General features: G+C 37.2%; 6 protein-coding genes across 6 annotated transcripts; 4 read left to right on the forward strand and 2 right to left on the reverse strand.

Moving 5' to 3' along the window:
* Nucleotides 1-522: 522 nt before the first annotated feature.
* On the forward strand, nt 523-2,184 carry C9374_006524 (uncharacterized protein; the record flags this gene model as incomplete). The annotated part of the gene is made up of 1 exon (XM_044696394.1): nt 523-2,184. One exon carries the CDS (start codon nt 523-525, stop codon nt 2,182-2,184), a length of 1,662 nt encoding a protein of 553 aa, XP_044547215.1.
* Nucleotides 2,185-2,248: 64 nt separating this feature from the next.
* Nucleotides 2,249-4,315, reverse strand: C9374_006525 (uncharacterized protein; the record flags this gene model as incomplete). The annotated part of the gene is made up of 1 exon (XM_044696395.1): nt 2,249-4,315. The coding sequence occupies one exon, from the start codon at nt 4,313-4,315 to the stop codon at nt 2,249-2,251; it is 2,067 nt and encodes a 688-aa protein (XP_044547216.1).
* A 570-nt stretch (nt 4,316-4,885) lies between these two features.
* Nucleotides 4,886-15,018, forward strand: C9374_006526 (uncharacterized protein; the record flags this gene model as incomplete). The annotated part of the gene is made up of 2 exons (XM_044696396.1): nt 4,886-12,983; nt 13,064-15,018. The coding sequence occupies 2 exons, from the start codon at nt 4,886-4,888 to the stop codon at nt 15,016-15,018; spliced, it is 10,053 nt and encodes a 3,350-aa protein (XP_044547217.1).
* A 143-nt stretch (nt 15,019-15,161) lies between these two features.
* On the reverse strand, nt 15,162-17,347 carry C9374_006527 (uncharacterized protein; the record flags this gene model as incomplete). The annotated part of the gene is made up of 3 exons (XM_044696397.1): nt 15,162-16,214; nt 16,487-16,845; nt 17,254-17,347. The coding sequence occupies 3 exons, from the start codon at nt 17,345-17,347 to the stop codon at nt 15,162-15,164; spliced, it is 1,506 nt and encodes a 501-aa protein (XP_044547218.1).
* A 1,238-nt stretch (nt 17,348-18,585) lies between these two features.
* Nucleotides 18,586-19,264, forward strand: C9374_006528 (uncharacterized protein; the record flags this gene model as incomplete). Its single annotated transcript, XM_044696398.1, has 4 exons — nt 18,586-18,643; nt 18,691-18,823; nt 18,948-19,076; nt 19,141-19,264. The coding sequence occupies 4 exons, from the start codon at nt 18,586-18,588 to the stop codon at nt 19,262-19,264; spliced, it is 444 nt and encodes a 147-aa protein (XP_044547219.1).
* Nucleotides 19,265-19,489: 225 nt separating this feature from the next.
* On the forward strand, nt 19,490-21,324 carry C9374_006529 (uncharacterized protein; the record flags this gene model as incomplete). Its single annotated transcript, XM_044696399.1, has 2 exons — nt 19,490-20,857; nt 20,911-21,324. 2 exons carry the CDS (start codon nt 19,490-19,492, stop codon nt 21,322-21,324), a joined length of 1,782 nt encoding a protein of 593 aa, XP_044547220.1.
* Between the last annotated feature and the right edge of the window lie 2,233 nt (nt 21,325-23,557).

Here is a 23,557-nt window from a genome sequence, read left to right on the forward strand (position 1 = left end):
GGAGAGAAGGATTCGATGAACTTTTTTTTTGATTTGGCACTGAAACATAAAATCTCAAGTTCAATTTGTGTACTTGAAGTAAATATGATTTCCAGTAACCCGCCTTAAATGTCCTCAAAAAAGATTTTCATCATCCTCCTTGATTGGAACAATGTACACAAAGGCTAATACATTCATCTTTAATACCTCCTTTTTGTTTCTTCTTACCATGCCGATCTAAGGATTTGATGATGAGAATGTTTCTTCCAAGTTGGAACCTTGTCGAGCATGTTAAGTTGTTTTTAGAAAAAAAATTGTTGATACAGAATAGGAAGCATACGGAGATTATTTTCAACGTTAACAACTGCTGCACCTGTAACAGTTAGATTCATCATCTCTCGCTGCTCACTCGAGTATCATCCAAGTGGACATCTTTGAGAGAGATTTTGGGCACTCACTCTCCGTGATGTTTTAGAAAAGATCTCACCCACAGAGTCAATTCCTTTCATCATCGTTGTGTTTATTTTGTGTGTGGATATCATCATGAATATTCCGTTCAGAAAGGATCAACACCATCATCATCATGGAAGTTTTGATCATCATATCACGGCGGAGAGGAATACGTTAGGATCATCTTCCTACATGTCGGATGGTGCTGGTTTACTTTCATCAAGTTTTTCCAACGCTTCCGATTTGAGTAGCAGCAGTATTGGGAGTTATAATAGCGTGAACAGCACCAATTCATCTCTACTGAGCACGAGTACGGCTGCAACAGGATGGATGGGAATGAGTCCTCCGAATTATGTGATGGGTTTCAATGGAGGAAATCATTCATCATCATCTCCTCAACCTAACGGTTATCATCACACCAAGAGTAAAAGTATGAACAGTGCGAATAACAACATGACCACATGGTTATCCTCTTCGGGCGGTAATCATCATCATTCCCAACAACATCCTAACAATACCATGCCGCAACAAGATCATCATCAACATTTCGGTACTTCTCTTCTTTCCAACAGTCATCATCACCAACTCGGCACCCACCAACGCAGAATCACCACAGGTTCCTCGTCTTTTGACTTTTCATCCTCTATGGATGACATATCTCTTATGGGACACAACTCGTCTGTGAGAGGCAGATCTGCTGCCACCAGTACTTTCAACTCGGTGTTTGGACCTACTCAAACGAATTCAGTGCCAACAGAGCTTGAAATTCCCTCTCGCACTAGTGTTTGTTCAAATAACGTCATGACAAATATGGCTGAAGAACACGTGGATCCCACCATGCTATTACTTGATTCTCCCAAGGTGGGTCACAATCACAGTCGTTCTCAACATCTCAGTCATGACGATGGAATCAATGTGAACATGTTTGTTCGATCAGTTGTTGGCAAGGTACTGTCGGATGACATGGAAGAATTCAACTCCTTCCATCATGTGAGTGGTCAACAGAATCATCATCATCATCACCACAACTACCAACAACAGCCAGCACTAAACAATAATCTCAACATGTCACCACAACCATCATCACCATTGTCACGTCGGTTCATGTCCATGTCCTGTCCAACTGTTCTAAATTCGTTCCAAAATAGTATTGGATTCCAACTCTTTCAACAACAGCAACAACATCCTTTACAGCATGACAGTCATAATGGAACCAACAATTCATCAGTATCCTCAATCGATTTTGACTTAATTGAGTCTGTTATTGCTGGTGATGAATCCACAAGTGACCACACATTGCAAGGCAAAAAACCTTGTAAATACTTCTTCTCGGCAGAAGGTTGTACTTACGGAGATAGCTGCACTTTCCTACATTCACTCACTCCAAACACACGAAACAATCCACCAAATTTTGTATTAGGAGTTTCAACAACCACAACAGCACCACCTTTGAATGGTAACTTGCATGGTTTTTCTTCTCATGCACCTGAACATGAAGATTTCCATCAAAATGGTTTTGTCATGAATAAGAATGAACAACTTAATGCATACCAATACCATACGATGCAACAATATCCATCTAATAGCTCAATGGTGTCCACTACCCATGCAGTACATGGTGATGTTGCATCATCTGTAAATAATGTCGCTAATCATTCAAACTCCTCTCTGGTATCTCATCAACAGCAAACATCCAATTCTCCTCCACAACAGCAACAGCAAATATGTCAATTATGGCGGCGCATCCGACGTTGAAGCGCACTAAAAACCTGTCAGATATTCGTCAAGTCAAAAATGAACATGAAAGCACAAAATAAATTTATTCGTTAGCTGTCATGCAGCAGAAGAGGTAATAGTACTGGTTTAGGGTTGCAAGGTATCTGTCTTCCACAAGCTGTTCGTTGGAAGAGGTACGATAAATTCTCGTGGGATTTCCGTTCCCTCCAAACCTCATAGTATGAGCGAACATATCTTTGCCATACTTGTTCAGTCGTTCATGCACTGTCATGGCAAATGGGTACAATGTTCTGTAAATAAATAAATACATGATCACATGTTCTTGGAGAATGTGTAAATAATAAGGCATTTTCCAATACGTGCCTATTGTGTCTCCAATAACAGGGACAATGACAGAAATATAATGGTCAATTTTCTTTGCAACGTTGTGTAAATCATTGTCTGAGCAAAATGTTGGTTGTACCAATAATTTAACGAGTTCAGATCCTGCTTGAAATATTCTTGTCACCTTTCCAATCCAAACGTATGCAAGAGTAGAGAGTTGTTGATTACTTGCGTGCTTTTCCATGATTTGAGTGATATCTTCAATAATTTTGTTGCCATATGTTTCCCATACATCGTCTCCCATTAAATTAATTTTGTCATTTTGGCCATAATATCCTTTGTCCTTGTAGTATTGTTTCAACTCTTTTTGACATTGCTTTGAAATTTTCAATGCAGCATGCAATGCAATCTGTAAATGATTTTCTCCCAATCTCATGAATTGGTGCAAAATGTCAGGAATTCTTCGTAAAATGGAAATATTGGCGAAAATAATATCACCTAAACCAGGGTGTCGGTGTCCCTTGTCAGTAAAAAGTTCAGTGAAACAATCCCAGGTTTCAATTTGGATTTTGCCTTCAATTGTCTCTCGTAATGATTTTCGTGTGTTTTCTTTGGACTGAAACAACATTTTCAGTATTTCTTGAGCTCGATTATTGTTTTTCCACTTGAGCGAAAACAAGAATTGTTTGTGTGTTTCATAATCAATAGGGCATACAAAACATATTCTATTCTTATCATCCGTTTGCAATGCAAGCATGTTTTTTAAATCTCCACCCATTGCTACATTAAATTGCAACCGAATAATAATTTTCTCTGAGGTACAGGTTTTCACAAAATTTTTCAAAAACGAATCTTTCTGAAATAGAGCAATTGGTAATTCAAATATAAACCGATGGCTTTCAAATTTTGCAATCAATGATTCAATTGGCTTGAATGAGCTCAATAATGTACAATGATTGTCGCTGTTTTTAGGTAACGCTGCCAATAATTTGTAATTACTATGATGTTGTGCAGCATCGCAAATAACAAGCCCTAAAAAGCAAAGTATTTCATTCACTTTCCTACTTAATTTATGGGCATCAGTGGACACTCTTGCCATTGAATAAACTTTAAATTCTCCTTTTTTGTTAAATCCAAATTTTCGGCTTCTGAATCCAGAAATCGGAGCATGTTCCAACCATTTTCCTGTCGAGCGTATCACTTCTATTACTTTTGTATTTGTTAATAATTTTGAAAAAGACTGAATTGGATCAATCGCAAAGCCTTTGATATCGTTGTTGCTTTTGATGATGATCATCTCTTTTGCTATTTCATCCTTAATCCCTTTCCGATATTTCGAAATGGTTCGGTCACTGAATGGAATGTATTTTGTTTCATACAACTTTTTAATTTGTTTTTTGCTTAAACCAGTGTTGATGATATTACGTTCAACTTCTTCAATGGACAATCGATTATGTTTCTTTTCGACCATGTTGTTGTTTTCGTCAAGTGTTATGATTCGGAATTTAGTGTACCGCATTGTTGGGTGTATTGGATCAGAAAGCGTTAACGAGATATTTAATTCTGCATTAGTTTGATTGATGTAATTGAATTCCTGTAATTGCTTTGTAATTGATGAAATGATGGAGGACCATAATTGAGAACAAGCTGTTGTTTTACTAGCTTCAGCTAAAGCGAATAATGGTGTACGTTTTTTCTGAGCTAAATCCAGTCCTAGGACCTCTATCTTTCGTTTCAGTTTGTCTGTTGTTGCTTCAGTCAGCACTACTTGTTGCTTCGGTTTCCCTCTGCCCTTGTTGAACCAATCAGGAAGAGACTCACTCATTTTATTTTTGATTCCTTGTGATCAGCTGACGTGGGATTGACGAATATCTGACAGGTTTCTAGTACCAATTGCGCCGCCATAAAAGGTGAATGTCGTTTTGGAGACAAGTGTCGCAATCTTCACCTTAAAAACAAATCAAAACTTGATGAACACACCAAAAAGAAGCTCAAAACAATTCGTTGTAGATTTGGAGTGAATTGTCCTTTCGGTCACGAGTGCTATTATTTCCATGAGCAGTCTGATTTTGATGATGACAGCAACAACACTTCCAAACCACCCTCTTCCTCAACTCAAAAACAACAATAAGGACTTGTGTAAATTTTGTGACAAAATGTAAATAACACCAAAACTAAATGTAAATAAATTCGTCTTCATCATGGCATGATTCATTGGTAGGACTTCAACAATGAATTGGATGTGTTGCGAACAAGGTAGTCAAATTTGATCGTCAAAACGCAGCGCAACGATTCCTTGAAGAAAAAAGTCCCAACATGTCGTTCACATCCTTGAATTGTGTTCACCAAGATCGGAGCCAAGGCATCAAGACTGTCACCCTGTCAACGCAAAAAAATGAGTCAATCACCCAACAATAATGAGAAATCATCATCCAAGGGTAGCAAGATCCAACTTCGTCTCAAGAGCTTCTTTTCCAAAGTATCATCTTCGTCATCGAGCGGCGGAGGATCTTCATCCACACCATCGTCATCGGGAACCACTTCACCCAATCGCTCACCAAGCTTGACGAACATTCATCATGATACCTCACCAAAAACAACACCAACAACAACAACTCAAACCCTACTCAATTCTAACATTTCCTCTGTGAATAGCTCTCCAAATATTACCATTACCAATGTTGCAACTACACCAAACCATTCGACGACCAATCATCTCGATATTCCCTTCCGTAAAAATAGTTTGAGTAACAATGATGATGGTGATCTGAGCTCAGCATCTTCCTCTACGGTCAATACCTTTACCAATAATTCCTCCCTGACTCTGATTCCAAATCAGCAGCAAATTCCTCTTCATCCGTCCTTGTCATCATCCCCACCTAACTCGCCCTCTCCCATTTCCAAGAGTCCAATTCCCAAAACACCAACGCAAACACATAAAAATAATGCATCCTCTCCTCCTCGTGTCATTGATCCATGCGTTTCGGAAGAGGCTCATGAAGAGGATGATCATCCTCTCACGCCAATGAAAAATACTAGTGGTGGTGGTATTTTTGGAAAAAAGGTAGATTATGTATTGGGATCATCTCCACAGAAAAGTACAGCTCATGAATTATCAGCCGCCTTATCAATGAGTCGGACAGAAGTACCAACGTTGGACGATGAAAGTCGGCAAAAAGGTGTATTGAATGAAGAGGAAGAGGATGAGTTTTCATTGGAACCACCTCCTCATCCAAGAGGTTCCAATGCAGCTCGAAAAACTTTTGATTTTGCATCATCGGTTGGATCTTCCCAGCCTTCTTCGAATTTTGACAAGTATGGAAGTTTAGGAATGGTTGGCTTGGGAAGTAGTTTAGGAAGTTTACAAAGTAACATTTTACATCATGGTTCAGAAGATCATTACTTACATCAACATCATCATCAACATGATCCATCCTTTAGTACAACAGCCTCCTTTGACTCCACAAGGTCAACACCTCAAGTACATAGTTTTCGATTAGCTCATCGTTTGACATTGGACCCTAATGCAATGAGTCACTTCAAAGATTCTCATCATTTAGACGCCTCATTTTCAGATGATGCAAGTACACAAGAGGAAACTTCGTCGTCACCAACTCCTCTCAATATTGAAGAAATTTTTCAGGTTCAATCATTGGAAAATAACTCGACAATTTCCATGACTGGCTATGCTGAAACTTTTCTTTCTTCATTTGGAGAATTTATATCGTCGAACGAGACAAAATCGTCCACAACATTTTCAGTTCAGGGATTGCCCAACATATTCATTCCAGTCAATTATTTAGAAACGAATGGAAATGATCAATCTCTTTACGGTTTTTCTCAACAAAAAGCTGCAAAATCCCCTTTATTATCTCATCTCTATGAAAGCGAAGTTGCAGAATTGCCACTTCATGCAAGAAAAATGATTCGTGACAAATTCGAATCAAACTTCCAAGTACTATTATCCAATTCTAAAAAACAATTTCACCTCTCTAAGAGTACAATGAAAAAGTTATTCATTCTCTCATCCAAGAAACACATTGTAGAGGAAAATAAGTGGAGAATGTTCGAAGAAACCTTATTATCAAGAGATATTCGCTATCATAATGATCCAAAAAGCATCATACCTTCGAGCACGCACTTGACAGACTATATTTTCCCAAAAGAAAAAGAGAGACCACGGAGCAGATCCAATTCTGGTATTGCAACCTTGAAGCCTTACCAAATAGATGTTGATAAGCAACGAGCTTTATCGCCTCCTCCTTCATTGTCTCCTCTGTCTCTCACACCCATACCAAGCCCTTCACTGACCAATGAACCAATGTTTAGAAGAAAGGGTTCTGACACTTTTACAAATTCTCCTACTGACGATACACATTCAAGTAAGGGATCTGCTTATGATTCTAGCGATTCTGACGATGAAGAACGTGAATATATTACAAACTTCAATCCTGCACTGGCCCATGAAATTCCTCACGGATTTCTCTCAACAAAAATTGAAAATTTAAAGGAATTTCTGCGCGAATCTAGCGACGAAATTGGTGGTTCTCGAAAAAACGTGAACAGCAACGAGTACAAAACTTGGAAGAAGGAACATTGCGTTCTAGAATTTTTAACTGACGAATTGCTGAATACGCAAGAACTTAAAACAAAAATGTTTCCCTTCTTGTTCAATTCTAATGAATGTCTGAAAGATGGCTCAACTGATTTACTCTTACAAAGTTTTGAAGTCATGAAGCCAGATATTGACAATAGAGCGAAATTGATTATTGAGATTGAAAAATTTAAACTTGATTTTATTGAGGAATATTTAAATGGAGTTGCCCTGGAGCAATTCTATGGCGCTATAACATTGTATGAAACAAAGCCTCCTGATGGGTCGCATACATCTTTCGTATCAGGAATCAAGAGATATAGTGAGACATTCACATTTTCTTTGGCATCAGGTGTGAATAGCAAAAAAGCATTGTTTTATTTGAGTCCTCAAAATCTTCCAAATTATGCTGGCCAAAAACCAAAAGAGAAGGTCTATGTGCTGCTGCGACTTTTCAGAAACTTTAAAGGCAATTACACAGAGTATTTTGATGATCTTTATGTGAAGGGGAAACAGGCTATGAAACCAGGAGACAAGATCAACAATGTCAACGAATTGAAAGAGATGAAGGCAATTCGAGCTGTAAAATCAAGCTTTTTCGAATCATTGAAAGATGTCTATGCTCCATTCGCTTGGTCTATAATGGAACTTGACTCTATGCTTTCATCATTACCAGCACTGCAATTCCCAAGTCTGTACGTGAATTACGAAGGTCTATCAAATCAATTTCTTGTGAAGAACATTTATAATGTACCTGCTAAATTAGTGGGTGAAGTGAGCGATGAAAAGCTATTTGAGGTTTATTTTGCCAACAATTTGAATCAATCCTCAAATCTAGTAGAGCTTTCCACAACTGAAACTGGCTTTTCACAAAACTTATCCTTGCTTTCATCAAGCACAAACCAACCAGAGAAGACAGTTCTCAATAGCTCCAAAGACATTGTTAGGCAATTGTCGAAAGTAATACTTCGTACTGTACCAAGTCAATTCTCATTCAAAGTATCGTTAATACCGCCAAACAAAGTCAACCCTTTTACAAAATCTCTCTATGGAAAAGAAAAGCAATATCAATATGTGCAAAGAAAATACCTTCCAGAGAACAACTTGTTGGTGCTTCAAAAAGAGCCAACAACTGCCGAGCATGTCACTGATAAGAAATCGAAACGACAACAAAAAGATATTGATATCAAAGACCCTTTACAGACAGATCTTCCTGTGACAGAAATGGAACAATTTTATTCCTCCAATACCATGCCAGAAACCACTTTCAGACATTTCAATTTACGTAATGATCTTTTCATATATCCTCAAAGTGGTTCATTTTCTAAATTTTCTGCCAAACATGATAACGTGCATCTTACAGTCTCGCTCTATGATAATGATACCAACTTCTCACTAAACACGATGGAGCAAAGAAGCAGAAACATATTTTCCAAAGCATTTTCTGGGGATAATCCAAGTACTCGTACAAATGAGGGAGAATGTGTCTCGGTTTCTTTAAAGGCAGAGAAGCCTGAGTTTAGTGGTGAGATTAAATGTGCTGTACCCTGCTATTATCCTTCTGACGGTGAAGATAGTCGACAACATTTAGTGTTCAAATTTTACAATGTGCAACACAAGGAATCTGTTCAACAGGGAAAGAAAGGCGATACAGACACAAATACGGTACAGTCAAAAACACTCTTTGGAGTTGCCTTTTTGAAAATCTACAAAAAAGTAACAACTACAATCGACAAGAGGAAGGTTATTCTAAAAGATTTAATCAATGGAGATTTTGAATTGCAGGTGTTCAATGTTTTGCACATTCCAAACTCCAATTACTTAAGACTCTGTGATGAAGTAATAGATCCTTCTCTGTCACATATCAAGTCCTCAGGAACTTTAAAAGTACGAATTATGCCGTACAGTTTTATTTTCCCAAATATTGCTCTCTCATTTCCATATACCACCTCTAATGTGATTAATTTATTCTTGTTAAAATTTTTCAGATTGATTAATAATCAAAGTAATTGCAATGGCGCAATTCCACCACTAGAAGAAATATCTGATGCATACAAAACACTGGTTCAAACATATGAGTATGAGAAGCAAGTCGTGTTAAATACCATATGGTTTGAAATGCACAATTTATATCTGCCCATGATTATTAACACATGTTTGGAGTGGATTATTGACTCGTTCGATCAGAACAAGCATTACTCTGCAGAGCTATGGAAGATTATTTTATTCTTTATTGAGAAGTATAATCAACACTCGGCCTACACAGCAACAGTGCTTAATATTTTCCAGAAATACCATTTCAGACTCTATGCAGAAAAGGAGAAAAATGTTGTCACCAAATTGTTACTTTCATTTGTTGAGTCTATCAGAATTGAGAACACCAGACTCGGTACAAAAGGCAACATTTTTGAAGAGTTATTTATAAGGAACAACCAAATCTTGTTTGGGCTTTTTTTGAAAGCCATCATTTGTTCCATGATCGAAACGCCTGTACCAAATTCAGCATTGGAAAGTAATTTTGACAATTCTCACCTATTATCCAAAACAATGATGTCTGCTATTGAACAGTTCACCGTGATGGTTCTTGAAGTTACCGAAAAGTTGGCATACGCAAAGACTGAAAAGCATGGTACTCTTAGAATATTTTTAAAGAACTTTTCAACTTTCTATGCTCACTTGGTTTCAATATTTGGCTCAGATATTGGTAGCTCCAAAGTGAAATCAACACCTTTGGCTGGAGAGCACAGCATGTACAAGCTATTTGCAAAGCAAGATATTTTACAATTCTTTTTACGTTTTGTTGAATCAATCGGTTATTTCCCATCACTTTTCAAGGTCAAGAACAATGAAACCGTGACACCTTCTGCAGATAACAAACGATCAAGAGAAATGTCTAATTTGGCTGCAGAGGTTCAACTCATAATGCTGAGCGAATTATTACTTCATTTTCCAGCATATGAACTTTCATTACCACCTTCTATTCCATTTATTGAATCAATCATTTTACGTGACAACTTCCAAAGTATTCAAAATTTCAGGGATATTCACCACTTTGTTTTTTCATCATTTGCCGAGTACTTTATCCGATGTGTTTATTTGAACGAAGATAAGGAACAGCGAACTAAAGCGATTTTATTGTTCAAGGAGTATGTTGAGAAAGTTAGTAGAGAGTGCACCACAATGCAGCATTCAGAGGAACCCAGTCATCCAATTACAGATCCTCAAAAACTTTCCGAGTTACGTCTTCGAATTTTCACTTCTCAATTTTTATTAGAGCTATTTGCGAAACACATGATTGATCTATTACCAGAATGGAAGAAAAATGCTGATTCCAACCAGAAGAAGATAACACTCGCTATTGAGGAGTTAAAAAGAAAGATTGCTCAAGTGGAAAGAGACAAACTCAGTATTGCAGAGTCTGCTAAACAAGGCTATAAATCCAAGAAAGAACCAGAGAAAAAGCTTCCTCATCTCGAGGTTCAATTAACGACTCTCAAACAGCTATTAGCAGCAAAAGAAAAACAATTACTTGAAGAGTTTGAAGCAACTAAAACTGAAAAACGCATGCTTCTCTCCATATTCATCCAAACGATCACAAATTGCGATGAGAAAATACTGAGAGCTCTATGGAAAATGAATCATGAAGAGACTGACTACAACACAGATAATACCATTCATTTTAGCTCTAAATTATTAATGGCATTTCAAATGTGTTTGCAAAGCTTTGAGTACAGTGGATACACACCCTTGTATCATTTTTATGAGAGAGTTTTTGTCAAGCAAACGACAACAAGCGGCCAATCTTCTTCCAATACTGGAAACGTTGCCAAGCAAACAAATCCAACCTCAGCAGCCCATAGTAGTTCAGGAAGCATTTGGAAAGCCAGTTTAACACGGTCGCAGTCCAAAAATTCGACCAAAACCAGCCTGGACGGTCAAGGAAGCGAAATTCAAGTTGATGACTCTCTTCCCAAGTCCAATTCCGCTAATTCGTTAGTGACACATGTTTCCAAGACAGATTTCATTGAACGAAAAATTAATATGGAACGACACATCTCACACGAAACAGGAACAATAATTTTCCAAATGTTTTTAAAGTTTATGGAAGACAATTGTAGTTATATCGAGAATGCACTGCCAAAGGGGAATATTGATCCAAAACGTTTACCTCCTCTCATTGAGAACATTGTAAGAACAGTGCTCAATTTGTTACGATCCAACCTCAGCGAGACTCTCACTGTTTCAGTACTCATGTACATGAGACATGCACTTTGTCAATATCCATTTACTGCTGTTTTCTATCATCCACAATCCGAGTACGGTCTTCTTGTTGCAGAGGAACTGCTTAGATTGAGTCACTCCAAATTGGGATCAATTCGAAAGCATGCAGCTGCTTGTTTTTATTTGTGGATACGTTTTTGTTTTGAGGAAAACAAGGGCATGACAGTTCCTCAAATTATGACAACTCTCGCTCTTTCCAGAAGACTCCAAACATATACCAATATTAACAGCTTACAAAACATTTTGAACAATGATACACTCGATTCATTCGACGATTCACAAGTTTCAGATGCACTTCGTTTCATTGAAGAATGTATCAAAATGTTGCCTTACTTTGCATTGAAAGATGAGGCCGCACCTGGATCCAAATTCTTCAAAATACGAAACAAGTATGGAAAACTGAAAGGTCAAGACGATTTGGAAAATCCAAATCTTCCACTCGATAAAATTGGAACGGATAAAAAACAAGAGCATCAACAGGCATCCACCTCCATCATGGATGCGTCGAAACCAAAAGGAGAGAGGTTTCACAATGCAATGGTATTCTTCAAAAAGATTGAAACCAAAGCAGATCAGAAGAAACATGGACAAAAAGTTCTCGAAGTGTATGAACACTTTCATGAATTACTTGCTGAACTATCTAGAAAGTTATTAAATCTAGTTCAGGACACTGTGGCTATTCGAGCCACAATGATCAAAAGAAAACAAAGTTCTGTTGAGGAAAGTTTTACCTATGATCCATTCAAAACTGAAGAATTACTTTACAGAATCTCTGAGAATTACTCCAAGCTTCCTGAACTTAGATTAGCTTGGCTTGAACAATTGGCTTCCTATCACAAAGGACTAAACCAATATGAAGAGTCTGCACATTGCTATTTGAGAATTTTATCACTTGTCTTTGATTATTTAGATCATGCCAATCAAAGGTTCAATGCAAAGAATGATGTTTCGTTGTTGGATATTTTACCTCTTTCACAATTTTATGGTATTTCTCCAATGTTGAATGAATTTAAATCGAACCAAACAGGTTTTCAGACTCAAACATTACTTGGAGGAGCCAATACTCAGTTAGATTACATGTCTGATCACTCCATTGTCAAATATATTCTGAGAGCTATTGATTGTTTGGAGTTGTCCGAGTGCTACGAACATTGCATTTTGTTGTACAAGATGCTAATCCCAATATTCGAGTCCAAATATGCAAACTATGCTCAACTTCATGCAATTTATGAGCGACTTACTCAACTCTACAAGAAATGTGCCTCCTTCCAAGCCTCTACCAATGCTGGAAACACAACCTCATCGGTTCCAAGCTCTCCAAGAAACAACAGTACCTCTGAATCGAATGATGCTTCGAGCTTACTTGCAAGACTGTCCTCATTCTCCTCTTTGAATTCTTTGACAATGAAAGTGGACTCATCAGAGACAGACACGAGAGTTTATAGCTTTTATTACCGTGTGAAATTTATTGGAAGAGCATTTGGAGAGCTTAATGGACAAGTATTCATTTACAAAATGCCAAAATTATTCAAGCTTTATAAAATGAAGAACAAGATGATTGAGATTTATGGCAAGGATATTGAGGTGGTTTCAAAGGAAGAAGAAGGAGTTACCAATGGTATGTGATTAGTTTTTAAATTGTTTACAAAATTTCGACAATTATAACCTACTACCTAATTTAAACATTTTATTCAACAGAATCTGAAGATGATTTATCCTCCATATCCGTAGAAAATAAGAAAATCATTCAAATTAACCATGTGAAACCCTTCTTACCAACAGTCGACCAAATGAAAGTTCTCAAGAGAAAATTCGATGATCTGAACCGAATCAATAGTTCATCATTCGGAGTGAACAGTGCGCCAAGCTGGAGAGGAGGACTGGAACGAAAAGCAATTGGCAAGAAACCCATGCATACCTCAAGCGCTTCCAAACTTCCAACCATGATTAGTGACAGCTTGAGTCCAAGATCTCGGTCGAGCTCCAATCCAAAGCTAGAGCTAACTCTACTAAATTTCAGCGATCCATCCAGAAGACCCACCATTTCTCCAATGACGCCAACTTCACCCACTACTAATGGTTCTCCATCGGATCGAGCATTGTCTCCTTCAAAGGTCACCATTCCTAAACTAAATTTATCCAAGTCCTCATCGTCATCTGAAGCTCCTACCTCTTCAACCAGTGGTGGTATGAACAGCAGTGTATCGAATAGCAATGCATTCCAAGAGTTGGAGAGATTTCTCTATGATAGAACTCTGTCCTTGACATTTTTCATTCCTCGAGAGACAGAATTTGAACGTAACATGAATATCAATCAATTTTTCTATGAATATTCTGTAAGCAAATCGAAAAATGCCGACATTACACAAACAGAAAAGAAGAAGATTGTCATCACAACTGAAGAATATTTCCCCAATGTCACTACCAGAGTTCCAGTTGTAGAAGAAAAAGTTTTCACACTCTCCCCAATTGAAAATTCTATTGAAATGATTGATACTCAGGTGAAGAAATTAGAAGGAGCTATGAATTTAATTCTTTCAGGAGCTGTTGGAGATGTCTCACACTATTCTGTGTTGGCAAATTTATTTAATCATTCAGTGGTGAATACATCATCCTCCTCGACTTCAGGTGGAGGCCTAAATAATAATAATTCTTCGATGACCAATCTTACAAGCTCCATACCCACACAGCACAAACGTCGATCCACCGTTGGTACCAACATGGTGATCAACTTGAATATTACGAGCTCGTTGGGAAATATTCCCTACTTGAACGAAATGAACATTACACCCCATACCTTATCCAATCTTCAAATGATTTTACAAGGGAGTGTTCAAGCACGTGTTGGAGAAGGACCTAAAAAAGTTGTTGAGGCCTTCCTTAATAAGGAATATCGAGAATTTTGGAAAAAGCATCACAACACCACAAGTAATGATCTTGTTGAACGATTGAACGAGAGATGTTTCCGATTTTTGCTGTTATGTGAACGAGGTGTCAAACTTCATTCTCTCATGATTCATTCACAAGCTCCAACAGCTGCTAGCACCAACAAGGATCGAGTGTTACATGCCGAGTTGGAAAAGGGTTATCATGAAGTGAAATCGTTATTTGAGAATTATCTCGTTGTGCCACGAGTGAGAACATTGATTTCGTCAAATTCTTCCTCTGGTGCTATTTCACCTCCAGAGCGTGTGACTAATTTGAAAAATAAGGACAACTCGAATGCCGTTGTGGAAACCTATTTTGATGTGAGTTTGCAAGATGCACTGAATTATCCTGAACTGTTCTACAAGCATAATCACGTGCCATATTCTCTGATTCAAACGGTGATGGGTAAAATTGGAAGTACTAATAGTGGACTTGGAACGAACAATGATAATAGCAATATGGGACAGCAACATGGTCAACATTCAATTGCTGAATCACCAAGGAACAACACATCGTCACAGCACTCATCATTGTTATTAAGTGAAAAGGATTTGAGCAGTGGAATGTCAAAACTTTCGGTGCATCATAATCCGAGATTATCCATTCCTTCCACAAAAATGAAAGAATATCTAGAGCAATTGGGAAGTATTGATTTTGATCAGAGTAAGATGGTGAACGAAGTGCTTTCTCGTTCTTCCGTTGACCATTCGAATTATTTATTGTAGAAAGAAAATCAATGTCCACTGCAACGAATAATAAATTGACACTTAGATAAGGCCATTTCTGAAATAAATTAAGGTTGTTTATTGTTCAAGAATTCGGAGTGTGTTGTTGGAACAATTCCATAACAACAGGTTCAAAGGTTTCTTTAAGGAAAATCATTGTCAGATTCTTCCATGTAATCGTTGTCTGATGTGAGAACGCTATCCTCACCATTGTTACTACTACTAGGATGTAATTGATTAGTGGCTCCTTTCTTGCCACCTCCAAGATAGTCCATATCATCAATTTCTTCATCTTCTTCATCGTCACTTTCAAAATCATCTTCTTCGAGTTGATTGGCATGATGCGATTGATGATGGTGTTGTTGTTGATTATAGTGTTGTTGCTGTTGCTGTTGATAATAAGCAGTATTGTTTGGCTGTTGTTGTTGTTGAACAGCTGTTGACACGGGAGGTTTCATTGCTGTTTGAAGTTCATAGAAGGTCATGACCTCTTCACGGTCACTAGAATGATCATAATTTCTCACAATTTCATCATAGAGCATGTGTCGAATCACAGGAATACTTGTAGCTTCATTTTCAAAACTGTAGTCAAATGTTGATGCTGCAAAATCACATTCATTAAATGTGTGAATATCTTCAAAATATGGATGTTCTAATGCTTCATAGGCAGAGATTCGTTGTTTTGGAGAAAAACAAAGTAATTTTTCAAGTAAATCAATGGCTTCACTTGTGGCATTGGGATATAGCGAGGAAAACTCTGTTTTGGATTTTACCTTAATTTGCTGGAGAATATTATAACTGGCATCCGATAACTCGATACCATCAAAATCTTTCTTGTCTTTAGGTGTTCCAATAACGTCAAATATTTTAACAATTTGATCATAGGATGATGTTCCTCGAAATAGAGGTTCTCTTCCCAATAGCTCAGCAAATATACATCCAACACTCCACAAGTCCACTTCCTTTCCATAGGTTAATGATTGAAGAAGAAGCTCTGGAGCTCTGTACCATCTAGTCACAACATATTCTGTGAGTTTTGGTTTGGCTCTTTGTTGTCCTTTGAAAACTCCTTTTAACATTGAATCGGATTGTGAGGATCCATTGAGAGGATTAGTTCCGTCATTGTATCCACGAGCTAGTCCAAGATCACATATTTTTATATTACAATCGCTGTTGATCAATATATTGCTTGGTTTCTTTGAAAATTACAAGTCAAAATCATTATGTTAAAATAATGTTGTTGTGAAGTGATGTTGAGTGTTGGTGAATTATTATTGTCATCAAATGTATGTATCATATTTCATAATATTACCCAATAGTTTTCATATTGTTGAAGAAACCATTCCGATGATTGTCAAATACCATATTCAATAAATTTTAAATCCAAGAGAGAGTGGTATCATGATGACAATTTTTACATGAAACCATCCATCTCCAAAAACTTTCACATTCGGAATCATCTACTTACTAAATCTCTATGAATAACATTTCCACTGTGAATATAATTTACAGCTTTCAGTATTTGATACATGAAGAATTGTATGTGATCGTTGGTTAATTCTTGTGGAGATTGAATAATTGTTTTCAAATCGGTATCCATCAAATCTGTATACATGTAAAGTTCAGTGTAGGAATCCTTGTCGGGATATGGTAATTGAACATGTTTCAGATCAATGACATTCGGATGTTTGAGAAAACCAAGAATTTTCACTTCCCGCAACAAACGAACAGCAAATATGTGATGATCAAAACATCGAATGACCTTCTTGATGGCCACTTTGGTATTGGTTTGTGTATCCAAAGCGCTACAAACAATGCCATAGGACCCTGTTCAGATGTGATGTGTGTGAATAATGTTGTTGTGGGATAGTACGAGATGATAATGAACAGAAAACCCAATGGCATACCATGAAGAAATCAAAATGGTAGTATTGGAAACATTTGATGGAGATGATGAATTGGGTGTGAGTCGATTATGTACCGATGATGTGTGTTGTTGTTGACACCAACGAGCGTGTGAAATTACATGAAACCAATTTTGTATTTGTTCGAGTGCCATACGGATGTAATTATTTGTTAGCCGTGATGTTGTTGTTATTTCATATTGAAATTTGGAGGGGACCGAAAATTTAATCATCATCATCACGGATCGGAAAATCCGTAAATAATCAACAAGTCCCGATCGCCATGAAATTTAATGATCAATACAATTCAATCACATTACAATTCACTCACCTTTTCCAATGACATTCAACTCCTGGTATCGATCAGGAACGTGAAAGCTTATCCCATATTGCTGCTCGATTTGCTGCCGTGAGGTGGGTTGCATATTTTTTTTAATGAAATGCGTTTACTCGATTGGGAAACTTCTTTAGCGAGGCGAATTGTTCCTTTTATTGTATGATGATGAGATGATTACTTGTATTCATCATCATGCACGCTCATCACCATCATTCTCTCACATAAAAAAATAAAAGAACGACTATGGAGTGATTTGGCTTTGGAACGGGTTCAAATGTTTTAACCTCAACATGCTTGGTCGTTTACTCTCCTTCCGTTCCTTGGAAGGGACAGACGCAGCCACCTCCGCAACTACCAGTGCTGTGATTATGGAATGTTATGAGCAACTATATAGCTCTCAAAGAAATATTGGAATTCATATTGGTCAACCAACTCTTGCTTTTTCAAAAAAAATGTTTTCATGCGGTGAACTGCCAACTGTCCAACAGTGGTCATCGTACGGAAACGCATCAAGCCATGATCAAGAAAACTCTATTACGAGAAGAACATTTAGCAAGTAAAAGGGAAAAGTATTGTCGGCATGATCAATTCAATCAAAAACAATTTATTATTCAATCTCAGGACAATTGTACACTTTCCCATGAATTGAGAAGAAAGGGGCTTCCACTCACAGAAATGGTTGTGAACTTGCCTCGATTATCGCAAGGTTTGATTTCGCTTTTCCACAATTTTGAAAACGACTGTAATGTTTAGAAAGATTTTGTCTGAAACAAATCCTCCAATCACTTCGGTGGTAGAATCAGGTTTGTTTGAAGAATATGCATATTTGTAATAATGTTAATAATTTCATTCATAATTGATCTTTGTTTCCTGTCAACCTGACGAAGTATAACGAATCATGGCTTTCAGGTGCCACTATACATTTTGTGAAAATGTCTGAACTTGAAAAATATTTTTATATTTACAATGATTCTAATCACAGTTTTGGGTTGAATACTCATTATTTTCATGATATTCCAGAGAAAAATGTGAAAAGACTTGAAAAAGTGGATTTACATAGAATTTATCATTATCAATATGAGTTTTATTTTGTACCATTCGTGCTTCGAATTGATTGTGATAAACAATATTGAACTCATAGGGCAATCATAAATGTTGCATCAAGAACTTCAACCAAACACGTTGTTGACCTTGGATGCATCTCTCCAATTGTTCAATTACTGACACCATGCCAACAAGTCAATTATTGGAGATCAGTTGTTGGGCATTGGGAAATATTGCAGGAGATTCCGTTGATATGAGAAATTTGGTACTTTGCATGGTGCAATGCAAAATATTGTAAATGTGATACAAGCCAGCCAACACTTATCTGTGTTAAGGTGTGGTAAGTTTGGAACGCTATTGACACACTTAAATTTTTGAAATGACCAGCGACATTGGCAATTTCAAACTTATTGAGAGGAAAACCTGCACCTTCCGAATGCTACGCCATGGAAGCACTTCCTATACTGAATCGATTGATATTTTCTACTGACATGAACAAGTGCTCACTGATGCAGCATAAGTAGTTTGGCATTCTTTGTGTTATATTTCGACAATACTGTTGATTTGTTTTGCATTTCGATACTACTGACGATTTGTTGCATTCAATATTTCGGCCGACTATGATGTTGAGGACTACTATACAGATGGGCTCTTACTTATGTGACAGATGGATCCAATGATAAAATTCAAGCTGTTATTGACAGTGGCTGTTTGAAACGAGTAATCATGCTCCTCTCTCATGAATCATCATCAGTAGTGGTTCCAGCAGTAAGGTAAGTACAAACCCAAATCGCTTATTATTACAATTCCATATACGAAAAATATTATTAACAACAGAATCGTTGGTAACGTTCAATCCAGAATGGTTGCATCACCCGAGATAACCTTACACATTATTTTCATTCAAAACCACCCTTACTTCACAACACTTTTGAAGCCTAGTTACATATTTGTAGTTTAAAAAATCAAAAAAATTTGATATTTATTAGACTTTGCGCCAGTGGCACGGAACAGGGCTGAGCAGTCTCCTTCGCAGGCACTCCAGGATCAGAGCGTAGAAACTTCGTAACGAACAGAAGCCACCTTCAACAATTCGGTAGGGGACCGGAACTGAACCCTCGACCAGAGGTTGCCGTAGTCGAGGTTTGACTACTGAGCCACACTTGGCAACTAAAAAATCAAAAAAATGCTTCCGCCCTCACCAACACCCAAAAAACGTCGTTTTCTTATTCCTCCCTTTCTTTCTTTCAACAGGCATAACCAAGAAAACGGAAGTTCTTCGGAATTATCTGTTTCCCAATCATTTCCGAATTCTTCCTTATCTCAGGTTTCTGGATCTGTTCTCACCTCACATCAAGAAGAATCTCATTCCTTGGACTCTCGACCTTCTTATTCAAATTCAATTCCCCATTCTTCGGATCCATCTCCCCTTTTTACAAATCAGCCTGTAACAATTAAGGATCTGTTCCAGTATACTGTATCTATTGAGGGATTGGATGACTTTATATTGGATCAAATTCTCTCTGACTCCATTGTATGGCATACAGTAAATGCGGAGGCCCGTTCAATGACTAACAATATGAAAGAGATTTTGTCAACGTGTATGACTGCGCACCACAGCTTTTTTCGTCGAGCAAAAGCAAATTCGCATATTATTGTCGAAGGGTATGCAAGGACAGGAAAAACAACGCTTTCTAAAACTATTTTCCCTCATATGATGTCCCGCTTAATCGTTCACAAGCAAAAGTACCCAGATCCAGGGAATGTAACATCCTTCAAGCGTTTTAGACTCTTTTTCTTCAACTGCACTCTAATTGATAGAAGTAGAACTACTTTCTTAGAGGATATTTGTGTTGGAACTTTGGGTATGTCTCAGGTTCCACATATTCAACAATTGGTCAACAAATTGAAAAAGCATTTTGAAGACAAAAGTGTTTTCAATTTTATAGTGGTTGATGAGGTACAGGCCCTCCTTCCTTCGGAACTAGCACAGTTGAAACTCTTGCTGAAGGATCCCACTCTGAACACAAACATTTTTGGAATTATTACTGGATCCACTCAAGCTGAGGTTGTAAGAAGAATCGCTCTTGTTCCAAGCAACTGCTTTGCGTGGAGTGATGCTCGTGTGAGATACACAATTCCTAGATGTTGCAGTGAGAACCAACTTCAAGAGTGCCATCACTGGTTGAAAAAAGAGTTTCCCAACGTGCAACTGGATGATATCGATTTGATTAGGATACAAAACCATTTCGGAACGTTGCATTGGAGCTTTTTGACCCAGATTTATGACTCCCTTGCAAATGAGAAAACGTTCATCAAGAGACAATCCCTAAATGTGGTACTACAAGACATAACCAATTCTTTATTTGAGATCTATGATAGAGACGTCATGCAAACCATTTTATCCATGCAACATCCGAACGCTATTGAGCATTTGCTGCAAGGAATTTTTGAAAAGAACTTCTTCGACAACCACCCTTGCGAGAGGGAGTACTTTTTCGTAAAAGACTCCAACTCTCAAAAGTTTATTTTCAGAGACTTGATATTCTCAAGGGTAAGTTAATCAATGTCCATTCTCTATGAGAGAAAATGATAATCTTGTTGCAGTATTTGCGTTGTAATTACGAACACTCTGATGGCAGAATAAAGTACTGGAAGGGAGAGAAATCAGGGAAACGGATTTACATGCTTTTGCTACCTTTCATCGTAGCAAGTGAGCAGGCTAAAGGAAACAATTTCTCTAAAGCAGTTATTAAGGTTTTACAAAAACGAATTATTAACGAGAAAGCCTTTTTTACGTTGATGCCGGATCGATGTGAAAGAATCGACTCCTTTTCTGGAAAGAACAAAACACCAGAGGAGAAGCTTCGTATGTTCTTGATTTTCATACGAAACGTTTTGAGTCATTCGCATAACCAGGCAGCAGCAATTTATGAAATTATTATGGAGTTGTTCTGTAACAATGATGAAGAAAACTTTCAAAGTCTGGTATTGGACATATCTCCTCATGTTGAAATTTAAGCCGAGATTATTTTAACTCCTTGAATTTCATATTTTGACTGGCTTTGGGTACTTAGTTCTAAATCTCTAAATTTTCTTGTTGTCACCTTCTTGGTGCAATGCATGATCTATTCATTGAATAATCTCAAAATCTTTCCAATAATTTGCAATAATTTGTTCAAGTTGGAATTGTTGTTTCCCTTCTGAACAGATCAAACAGTTCTTCACTTGCTGAGCAAAAAAAAATCACCGTGTTGAACACAGCAGTATGTCCTGTCACTGTCTATGTGGCAGATAGTGGAAAAACCAGATATAGGCGCTTTGTCCAGCATACACAACATAACAACTTCTTGTTTGACCCAAGCAAATCCATTTCTAAACTTTAACGACCATCATGATTCGAGTTTGTTACTCGTCAGCAAAAAGAAGACACAAGTACAACCGTTGTCCCTTTTACGGCCTTCTCATCAATGTTTCCAACAAGCCTTGCAAACCATTAAGTTAGATTCCAGTTCTCAATTTGAATCATTTTCCTTTTGAATGAATTGAATTTTCATTCCGTCTTAACATGCCCCAAATCTTGTACAATTGACACATGTCAATTTTAGCGGTACTTTTTGTGGAAGTGAAGGGGCTTTGTTACTTGCTACAAGTCCATTCATGAAAAATTTAGTAGCATTCAATTTGGAGGGAAATTTGAAAACCAAATATGAACAGTTGTGTTTACAGAGAACATGATCAAATTGTTCTCTGTTGGAAGTTATATGCTTGCATTTGGGAGTGAATTATTCCAATTAATGTCCATGAACACGACCAATGCATTACCTCAATATTATGAAATTGGAGGAAACGATAATGGAAAAATGTATTTTGATGAAAATTCCAAAACCCAATCCATACTGCAGAATTTCTTGAACTCGTTGCAGGCATGCTGAAGTTGAATCCTTCGGAAAGAATTCTGTCAACGTTTGTAATTTCTAAATTAATGAAATAAAATTCTTAAACCTTTGAGGTTGAGTAGTACCAACACCTAAAAATCCAACCTTGAAATTATAATTTCGAAGTCACAACATTAATATCTAGGTTGGGATTGTTTGGGTTTCATAATGTTGTCTACATCAGAATGTCATCAAACTTGACCAAATGCAAGTCCATACATTGATCAAGCGCTGTGGTTAATTTCATCTTTTAGTGGATACTTGTCTTGTTGCTGATCAACGTTTGCTTGCTCATTGTTATTGGGTATCTTGTAATACTTTGAGCAAAATGCAATTAAAAATAGGTCTTGATTGTAGCATGATATTGTTCTCGATTAATAAAGAGTTCATCATTGAAAGATTTCTATTGTCCTAATAAAATTAAAATCCAATCCTTCACGATTCAACTCCGAATGAGGATTGATTAACAGTAACTCACCAGTACGCATATTTAAACAAGCACCCGAAGCACAAAAATCAATTTTTCTTTCCAAAACAACTCTTCCGTTTGGGCTAAGTATTTGAATTACATCAAGTTTAGGATAGAGTTTGTTGCTATAAATCAATATCATATTATTGGATGAGCGATCATGGAGAAGAAATTCAACATTATAGTCAGTCATTCTTCTAATCTTCATTATAACATGTCCATCTCTGGTTACGAGCGTATGGTTCTTGTAATATTCACAAACCAACAGATTTCTATTTCCATCCAATTCAATACGCTCTAAGTGATGAAAACCACGAATTATTTTCAATAAATTCCCATCAAAACCATTCAGCACTAAAATGATGTCGATACAAGCAACAAAATGACGCCACTTCCGCAATGATTCACTTGATTGTCATCGATATCAATGGTTAAATCTTTCATCGGACGATCAGTAGCAGCGTTACTAATGTCCAAATATGTTGTAATATATTTTCATTACATCCTGCTAATATTTTGGTAACGTTGTATTAACTTTTCATTCCCGAGGTCATAAATTGAATTGTCATTTTCACAAATCTTAAGTATGCAGTTGAAATATCTCGTTGGGGAGCTCACAGAAGCTTTGATTTCTTTTCTCAAGAAATTTGTGAAGACTACCGGGATGATGACCCAGTAATTCTTCCCCTTTGTTTTCTCGTTTTTTTCACTTCTCAACCGGTTGTATTGTTTCTGTAAATCAAAAATGATTAATCGGGAAGTTATAAAATCTCAACAATAGGATTTCCCAAAAAACAATCACCACATGCTTTCATAAATCCACTCTCCACAACTGAGTACAGAACAT

The sequence above is a fragment of the Naegleria lovaniensis genome (assembly GCF_003324165.1).
Source record: "Naegleria lovaniensis strain ATCC 30569 chromosome Unknown tig027, whole genome shotgun sequence".
Taxonomy (NCBI): Eukaryota; Heterolobosea; class Eutetramitea; order Acrasida; family Naegleriidae; genus Naegleria; species Naegleria lovaniensis.